This window comes from Mesoplodon densirostris, chromosome 19 (assembly GCF_025265405.1).
Source record: "Mesoplodon densirostris isolate mMesDen1 chromosome 19, mMesDen1 primary haplotype, whole genome shotgun sequence".
Lineage (NCBI taxonomy): Eukaryota > Metazoa > Chordata > Mammalia > Artiodactyla > Ziphiidae > Mesoplodon > Mesoplodon densirostris.
The window spans coordinates 52506159-52516169 of NC_082679.1; the positions used below are offsets into that span (position 1 = coordinate 52506159).

A 10011-nucleotide genomic window follows, 5' to 3' on the forward strand; every position below is an offset into this window, starting at 1 on the left:
ACCTCCCTGGTGGTGCAGTGGTTAAGAATCCACCTGCCAATGCAGGGGACACGGGTTTGATCCCTAGTCCAGGAAGATCCCCCAAGCTGCAGAGCAACTAAGCCCATGCGCCACAGCTACTGAACCTACACTCTAGAGCCTGTGAGCCACTACTACTGAGCCCATGCGCCACAAATACTGAAGGCCACGTGCCACAGAGCCTGCGCACCTGCAACTACTGAGCCCAAACACCACAACTACTGAAGCCCACACACTCTACGGCCCACGTGCTGCAACTACTGAGCCCACGTGCTGCAACTACTGAAGCCCGCATGCCTAAAACCTGTGCTCCACACGAGAAGCCACCGCAATGAGAAGCCCGCACACCACAATGAAGAGTAGCCCCGCTCGCCACAACTAGAGAAACCCACACACAGCAACAAACACCCAACGCAGCCAAAAATAATAAATAAAATTATTTTTTTAAAAAACGGAAATATAGATCAATGGTACAAGAGAAGGCCCAGAGATAAACCCATGCACCTATCGTCACCTCGTTTATGGCAAAGGAGGCAAGAACATACAATGGAGAAAGGACAGTCTCTTGAATAGGTGTTTCTGGAAAAACTGGACAGCTACATGTAAAAGAATGAAATCAGAACACCCCCTAATACCATACACAGAATTAAACTCAAAATAGATTAAAGACCTAAATATAAGACCGGACACTATAAAACTCTTGGAGGAAAACATAGGAAGAACACTCCTTGACATAAATTACAGCAAGACCTTTTTTGACCACCTCCTAGAGTAATGAAAATAAAAACAAAGTAAACAAATGGGACCTAATTAAACTTAAAAGCTTCTGCACAGCAAAGGAAACCATAAAGAAGACAAAAAGACAACCCTCAGAATGGGAGAAAATATTTGCAAACAAAGCTACAGACAACGAATTAATCTCCAAAATATACAAACAGTTCATGCAGCTCAATATCAAGAAAACAACCCAATCAAAAAATGGGTGTAGGGCCTCCCTGGTGGCGCAAGTGGTTGAGAGTCCGCCTGCCGATGCAGGGGATACGGGTTCGTGCCCCGGTCTGGGAGGATCCCATATGCCGCGGAGCGGCTGGGCCTGTGAGCCATGGCCGCGGAGCCTGCGCGTCCGGAGCCTGTGCTCCGCAACGGGGGAGGCCACAACAGTGAGAGGCCCGCATACCGCAAAAAAAAAAAAAAAAAAAAAAAGGGTGTAAAACCTAAATAGACATTTCACCAAAGAAGAGATCCAGATGGCCAAGAGGCACATGAAAAGATGCTCAACATCACTAATTATCAGAGAAATGCAAATCAAAACTGCAGTGAGGTATCACCTCACACCAGTCAGAATGGCCATCATCAAAAAATCTACAAACAATAAATGCTGGAGAGGGTGTGGAGTAAAGGGAACCCTCCTGCAGTATTGGTGGGAATGTAAATTGATACAGCCACTATGGAGAACAGTATGGAGGGTCCTTAAAAAACTAAAAATGGAACTACCATATGACCCAGCAATCCCACTGCTGGGCATATACCCTGAGAAAACCATAATTCAAAAGGAGACATGTACCACAATATTCACTGCAGCACTATTTACAATAGCCAGGACATGGAAACAACCTAAATGTCCATCAACAGATGAATGGATAAAGAAGATGTGGTACATATATACAATGGAATATTACTCAGCCATAAAAAGGAACAAAATTGGGTCATTTGTAGAGATGTTGATGGACACAGAGTCTGTCATACAGAGTGAAGTAAGCCAGAAAGTGAAAAACAAATATCATATATTAACGCATATATGTGGAATCTAGAAAAATGGTACAGATGAACCTATTTGGAGGGCAGGAATAGAGAGGCAGACCTAGACATAGAGAACGGACATGTGGACACAGGGTGGGAAGGGGATGGTCGGATGAATTGGGAGATTAGGATGGGCATATATACACTACCATGCATAAAATAGATAGCTAGTGGGAACAAGCTATAAAGCACAGGAAGCACAGCCCGGTGCTCTCTGACGACCTAGTTGGGTGGGATGGGGTGGGGAGAGGGAGGTCAAAGAGGGAGGGAATATAGGTATACATATAGCTGATTCACTGCATTGTACAGCAGAAACTAACATTGTAAAGCAATTATACTCCAATAAAAAAATTTTTTTTAGTTGTATGCAACTAGTCAGACTGAAAAAAGCCAGACTGCAATGAACACAAATGTTATCTGGTGGAACAAACTATGCATCATGGAAGAAACGAGCAAAAACAAACCTATGAGTTCATTTTTTGGAATTATCAAACACAGATTATATAATAACCATGTTTAATATGTTTAAAATAATTTTTAAAGTGTAAAAATATCTCCACAGAACAGAAAATTTAAACTCATGATGTAAAATGTTCACAAGACATTTATATGAAGTAAATATACAGTAGTTGAAAAAATTTTTTTTCTTCGTTTCTTGGTACTACAGGTCTTTTTTTAATTGAAGTATAGTTGATATACAATATTGTGTTAGTTTCACAGCAAAGTGATTCAGTTATGTATATATATTCTTTACGTATATATATTCTTTACATATATATATTCTTTACATATATATATCTTTACATATATATATTCTTTACATATATATACTCTTTATATATATATATATTCTTTTTCAGATTCTTTTCCTTAATAGGTTGTTATAAAACATTGAATATAGTTCCCTTACTCTACAGTAGGTCCTTGTTTATCTATTTTATATATAGCAGCATGTATCTGTTAATCCCCAACTCCTAATTTATCCCTCTTCCCGCTTTCCCACTTGATAACCATAAGTTTGTTTTCTGTCTGAGTCTGTTTCTGTTTTGTAAATAAGCTCATTTGTATCACTTTTTAAGATTCCACATATAAGTGATAACATATGCTATTTGTCTTTCTCTGACTCACTTCATGCTAGTGTGTTATCTTTACATCCATCCATGTTGCTGTAAATGGCATTATTTCATGTTTTTATGGCTGAGTAATATTCCATTGTACATATATACCACATCTTCTTTATCCATTCATCTGTTGATGGATACTTAGGTTGCTTCCATGTATTGGCTATTGTAAATAGTGCTGCAATGAATACTGCGGTGCATGTATGTTTTCTAAGTATGGTTTTCTCCGGATATATGCCCCAGGAGTGGGATTGCTGGATCATATGGTAGCTCTATGTTTAGTTTTTCAAGGAACTTCCATACTGTTCTCCATAGTGGCTGCAATAATTTACATTCCCACCAACAGTGTAGGAGGGTTCCCTTTTCCCCACCCCCTCTCCAGCATTCATTCTTTGTAGATTTTTTGATGATGGCCATTCTGGCAGGTGTGAGGTGATAGACACCTCACTGTAGTTTTGATTTGCATTTTCTAATCATTAGCAATGTTGAGCATTTTTTCATATGCCTGTTGGCCATCTGTATGTCTTCTTTGGAGAAATGTCTATTTAGGTCTTCTGCCCATTTTTCAATTGGGTTGTTTTTTTGTTATTGAGCTGTATGAGCTGTTTGTATATTTTGGAAATTAAGCCCTTGTCAGTTGCTTCATTTGCAAATATGGTGGCATGCGGGATCTTAGTTTCCCGACCAGGGCACGCCCCCTGCATTGGAAGCGTGGATTCTTAACCACTGGAAGGCCAGGGAAATCTCTGAAAATGTTTTACATCTTGATCTGGATATATATATATACACACGCTCCGTGGCATATGGGATCTTCCCAGACCAGGGCTCAAACCCGTGTCCCCTGCATTTGCAGGTGGATTCTTAACCACTGCGCCACCAGGGAAGCCCCATTCTAACTTTTAAATCTAAATATAACTCAATCAAATTCAACAGAGCAAAACAAATCTAGAATTTTAAATGATTAACTATACCGTACTTCTGTGTAAAATTCATAGATGATAAAAAGTAGACAGATTTAAAATCCTCTCCCAATATTTTCAGTGTACTTATAAAATGTCCATCACATTGAATGAAACACCACAAAACCAACTGCATTACACCTTTCATTTACCCTGTGTGTATAATTTAATTCAATAAAACATAAAACGACAATGAAATCTTTCTACAACATTAGCAGGTCACCCTCAAACAACTTGACCTACACATGACTTGTCTAGCCACGACAACCTGTCTTTCACAAGTCAATCCTCCCCTCTTCTCTCCCCATAATACTCCATATGCAGCAACAACTAGAAAGAAAAAAAATATCTAGTAATAAAGGATCAAATGTCCCTGCTAGGGCTTCCCTGGTGGCACAGTGGTTGAGAGTCCACCTACTGATGCAGGGGACATGGATTCATGCCCCGGTCTGGGAAGATCCCACATGCCGCAGAGCGGATAGGCCCGTGAGCCATGGCCGCTGAGCCTGTGCGTCCAGAGCCTGTTCTCCACAACGGGAGAGGCCCGCATACCGCAAAAAAAAAAAAAAAAAAAAAGTCCCTGCTATACATTCAGGAAATTCAAATGAAAACCTGATAGTAATCTTAAATATAACACTATTTATAAAATATTCAGGGAAAAGAAAGAAACAAGATACATACCTTTTCTATCAAGAGATATTTCAGATGGCAAAAAGTTTCAGGTGGAAAAGGATATTAGATTGTGATTTAAATAGTAATTCCTCGCCTCAACCAGCCACCAGAGCCAAGCCCAAGGTCCCGCCATGGAGCCCCACTCGCTCGCTGACTCGGGCCTGGAGGCGCCGGCCACACGCCTCTGAGCCCTTCAGCATTCTTGGAATATGAAAACAAGCCTGGACGACCTAGCAGGCCACCCTCACCAAAGCAGAATGTGAGGAAGAATATTGACTTTGAGCCTCTCTCTACCACCACACTCATCCTGGAAGACAGACCAGAAAATCTCTCAGCAAAGCTAGCTGAAAAAGCTCAGAAACACAGGAAACAGTATGAAGAAATGGTGGTTCAGGCCAAAAAAATGAGAGTTGAAAGAAGCCCAGAGAAGGAAAAAGCAGCTGGAAGAAAGATGCAGATTAGAAGAAAGTATCGGAAATGCCGTCCTCACTTGGAATAATGAGATTTTGCCTAACTGGGAAACAGTACTCTAGGAAAAGTTAGAGATTTATGGTGGCAGGGAATCCCTCCCAGTGTGAGAGGCAAAGTCTGGAGCTTAGCCATTGGCAACGAGTTAAACATCATCCAGGAGCTCTTTGACATCTGTCTTGCCCAAGCCAAGGAGCAGTGGTGGTCCTTTAGCACGGGAGGCTCTGAAGTGGAGAATGAAGATGCTGGTTTTTCAGCAGCAGACAGAAAAGCCAGTCTGGAGTTTATTAAACTAGACATTTCCAGAACATTCCCTAATCTCTGCATTTTCCAGCAAGGTGGCCCGTATCACAACACAGCATTTTGGGAGCTTACACTTGTTACCAACAGGATGTGGGTTATGTTCAGGGCATGGCCTTCATAGCAGCCGTGTTGATCTTGAACTTACTGTAGATGCCTTCATTGCTTTTTCTAAACTTCTGAATAAACCCTGTCAAATGGCTTTTTTTCCCAAGTGGACCACGGCCTTATGTTGACTTATTCTGCTGCGTTTGAGGTATTTGTTGAAGGAAATTTGCCAAAATTATTTGCTCATCTCAAGAAAAACAACTTAACTCCAAACATCTACCTAATTGATTGGAGACAGAAGGCTTACTTCTAGAAGGTAAAGTCCGAACATCATCTGAAACGAGGCTCAGTCCCTTAAATAAAGCCGATTTGTCTGCACCGTAGACAAATCTTGGAAGCAAGCCTTTGGGACTCTCGGCGTTTGTTGCTTCTGTCCCAAACCCTGAGACTGTTCCGACGCCGCTGAATTCTCGCTGGGAACAAGGTTTTGGAGGTGAGAGCTCATAGCTGAGGCCACAAGCGCTGGTGTCACTGTGGAATAGTACAGACATCGGGCCATGAAGTGGCTGCTGGCGGGGGTGCTGGGCTGGCGATACAAAGCATTACATGTTATATGGTGATAAGATTTAACTACTCGGGGCCTCCCTGGTGGCGCAGTGGTTAAGAGTCCGCCTGCCGATGCAGGGGATACGGGTTCGTGCCCCGATCTGGGAGGATCCCATATGCCGCGGAGCGGCTGGGCCCGTGAGCCAGGGCCGCTGGGCCTGCGCGTCCGGAGCCTGTGCTCCGCAACGGGAGAGGCCACAACAGTGAGAGGCCCGCATACCGCAAAAAGGAAAAAAAAAAAAAAAAGATTTAACTACTCACTATTCACTGAGCAAAATTTGACTCATCTAGATCCAGCACCTATAAGATATATTATAAACTGACATGATATGCATATAGCATATTACTTTCCCTGGTCATTTAATTGAGCTCTTGTCCTCCTGTTCTACAGGCAAGGAATTTCTTCCAGGTCTCAAAACACTAACTTACAAATTTAGGTTACTGCTCACAAAAGGACAGTGGACATCATTGAAAATCTCAGAGTAAAAAGCTCTGAAAACACTTTCCTCCATAAAAGCAATGAGAACACTAGCAAAAACTGTCAAAATCAACTTTCTCAATATGCTAGAAATTAACCAAAGACTTGCAGCAATCTAGGGAATGATTATTCAAGGAAAACAGCTGAATCTCAGTAAGAACAATGAGCTTTGTGGCATTTTAATTTCCCTGTGCACATCTGCCCATCCCCAGGTGCACAGGAATCTTGAAAAACAGCCACAACCAAGTCTGGCAGTCCAAGAAGTTGGAGTTCCCAGAGAAGGGTCATTATTGGACATGAAAGACTTCACATGTAAGGCTGTCATTATTGAACTTACTCAGAGCTCACTAGTACAAAAAGTGGTCTCCCCCCAAGACAATCTATCAAAACCAACCAGAGACAGTTGTTGAACATAACTCTTAAAACTCAATAAAAAAAAGGAACCCATTAATAGACAGGCAAAAGATCTTAACAGATATCTCACCAAAGAAAATAAACAGATGGCATAAAAGCATGAGAAGAAGCTTAACATCATAATGCATTAGGGAATTGCAAATGAAAACAATTAGAAATCACTATACACCTATAAGAATGCCAAAAATCCAAAACATTAATAATACCAAATGCTGGTGTAGATGTGGAGCAACAGGAACTTTCATTCATTGCTGGTAGAAATGCAAAATACTACAGCAACTTTGGAAGATACTTTGGCAGTTTTTTTTTTTTTTTTTTTTTTTACAAAACTAAAATACTCTTACCACAAGACCCAGCAATTGTGCTCCTTGATATTTACCCAAAGGAACTGAAAACTCACATCCACACAGAAACCTGCACATGGATACTCATAGCAGCTTGATACACAATTGCCAAAACTTGGAAGCAAGCAAGATGCTCTTCAGCAGGTGGACAGATGAACTGTGGTACATCAATACAATGAAATTTTATTCAAGGCTTAAACGAAATGTCTTTTCATAGCATGACAGCTCATGTTGAAACCTTAAATGCATATTACTAAGTGAAAGAAACCAATGTGAAAAGGCTACATACTATATGATTTCAACCATATGATATTCTGCAGAGGTAAAACTATGAAGACAATAAAAAGATCAGAAGTTGCCAGAGGTTGGGGGATGGGGTGAGAGGGATGAATCAGCAGAGCACAGAGGATTTTTAGGCAGTGAAACTATTCTGTATGATACTAAAATGGTGCATACATGTCATTATCCTTGTGTCAAAACCCATGAAATACAAAACACCAGGACTTCCCTGGCAGTCCAATGGTTAAGACTTCACCTTCCAATGCAGGGGTGTGGATTTGATCCCTGGTCAGGAAGCTAAGATCCCACATGCCTCCTGGCCAAAAAACCAAAACATAAAATAGAAGCAATATTGTAACAAAGGGCCTCCTCACCGCCCGGCCCGGCCCCCGCGCGCCCGGCCGGGGGAGGCGCCCGGCGCGCCCTGAGCCCAGGTGCCAGTCTTTGTTGTGAAGGGTCCCGGGGTGTGCGGCCAACATGGCGGAGATGGCATTTATTTCTTAAATAATGTTTATCACTGTACTGATGAATGCTTCAGCAACACTGGTGAACTCTAGGGTACAAAGAGTTCTTTACCTGTTGGCTCTATCCCTCACCCCCAATGTTGTAAATGAGCCATCAGACTGCAACAGCATTACCTACTGGAACCTCAAAGTGTACACCATCCCAGAGAGTACCTGCCCTGACTGGCACAACTGCGTCCAACAATGACTTGGCAAGTCTTTTTGAGTGTCCGGTCTGCTTTGACTATGTGTTACCACCCATTCTTCAGTGTCAGAGTGGCCATCTTGTTTGTAGCAACTGTCGCCCAAAGCTCACATGTTGTCCAACTTGCCGGGGCCCGTTGGGATCCATTCGCAACTTGGCTATGGAGAAGGTGGCCAATTCAGTACTTTTCCCTTGTAAATATGCCTCTTCTGGATGTGAAATAACTCTGCCACACACAGAAAAAGCAGACCACGAAGAGCTCTGTGAGTTAAGGCCTGATTCCTGTCCGTGCTCTGGTGCTTCCTGTAAATGGTAAGGCTCTTTGGATGCTGTAATGCCGCATCTGATGCATCAGCATAAGTCTATTACAACCCTACAGGGAGAGGATATAGTTTTCCTTGCTACAGACATTAATCTTCCTGGAGCTGCTGACTGGATGATGATGCAGTCCTGTTTTGGCTTTCACTTCATGTTAGTCTTGGAGAAACAGGAAACATACGATGGTCACCAGCAATTCTTTGCAATTGTACAGCTGTTAGGAACACGCAAGCAAGCTGAAAATTTTGCTTATCGACTTGAGCTAAATGGTCATAGGCGGCGATTGACTTGGGAAGCCACTCCTCGATCTATTCATGAGGGAATTGCTTTCACTTCATGTTAGTCTTGGAGAAACAGGAAACATACGATGGTCACCAGCAATTCTTTGCAATTGTACAGCTGTTAGGAACACGCAAGCAAGCTGAAAATTTTGCTTATCGACTTGAGCTAAATGGTCATAGGCGGCGATTGACTTGGGAAGCCACTCCTCGATCTATTCATGAGGGAATTGCAACAGCCATTATGAATAGTGACTGCCTAGTCTTTGACACCAGCATTGCACAGCTTTTTGCAGAAAATGGCAATTTAGGCATCAATGTAACTATTTCCATGTGTTGAAATGGCAATCAAACATTTTCTGGCCAGTGTTTAAAAGCGTTGCATTCAGTTTCACAGAGAATAAGGCACCTGTCTGCCTACCAACCAGAAGCTTTTGGTAGGTGGAAGCTAGACACATGAAGGTAAATGAAAGGAAAGGCTGTTAAATACAGGAAACAGTTGCATGTAGTAACACTAATATATTTAAAAATAAGTCAACAGTAAACCACTGGAAAAATATATATATATATATACACCCAAAATGGGCATCTTTTGTATTAAGAAAGGAAGCATTGTAAAATAATTCTGAATTTGTGTTTGTTGTAGATTGAGTGTACTGTTAAAAAATATTGGGTTCTTGTTTTTTTGTTTTGTTTTTTTGTGTGCGTGTGCGTGCATGAGTGTGTGTGTGTGTGTGTGTGTGTGTGTGTGTTTGGGTTTTTTTTTTCCTTTAACTGACAAGCCATGTTGAGTGGTCTTGGACCACTGCTTTTCCCCTATGTGAGTCAATACATAGTGCTGCTGTGTGTGTATATTTTTTTGGGTGTATTTGCTAATTTTTATTATTTCTAGTTTTTCATTAAATAAATTTGACTTTCTTTTCTGTAATTCAGGTTTTTCCTCACTTTTTTTGGTACCTTGTTAAAGTTAGTATCTTTTTGATATGCATAATTGTTTATGGTAAAATTTATACATGTGTTCAATACATATTTCCTTTTTCCCCCATTAATCAGTTCATTAGAAATATTTTAAATTCAACTATTTTGTGAAGATATGAGTTTCAGAAAGGAAAGGTAACATCGGAAGAATTATCAGAAGCTATTTAAAGCAGCTATAAAGTGATCTCTCTCTTTCTCTCTCTCTTTTCTCCAGTTGAGTCA

At 41.3% G+C, this 10011-nt stretch overlaps 1 protein-coding gene and 1 pseudogene across 1 annotated transcript; both read left to right on the forward strand.

Moving 5' to 3' along the window:
- Positions 1-5699, forward strand: part of LOC132479688 (TBC1 domain family member 14-like) — a 43145-nt pseudogene extending 37446 nt beyond the window's left edge.
- Positions 5700-8108: 2409 nt separating this feature from the next.
- On the forward strand, positions 8109-9203 carry LOC132480228 (E3 ubiquitin-protein ligase SIAH1-like). The gene is given in 2 exon segments (XM_060084243.1): positions 8109-8809; positions 8995-9203. Coding segments are annotated over 2 exon segments (849 nt in total). The 5' UTR covers positions 8109-8117; the 3' UTR covers positions 9152-9203.
- The last annotated feature ends 808 nt before the right edge of the window (positions 9204-10011 follow it).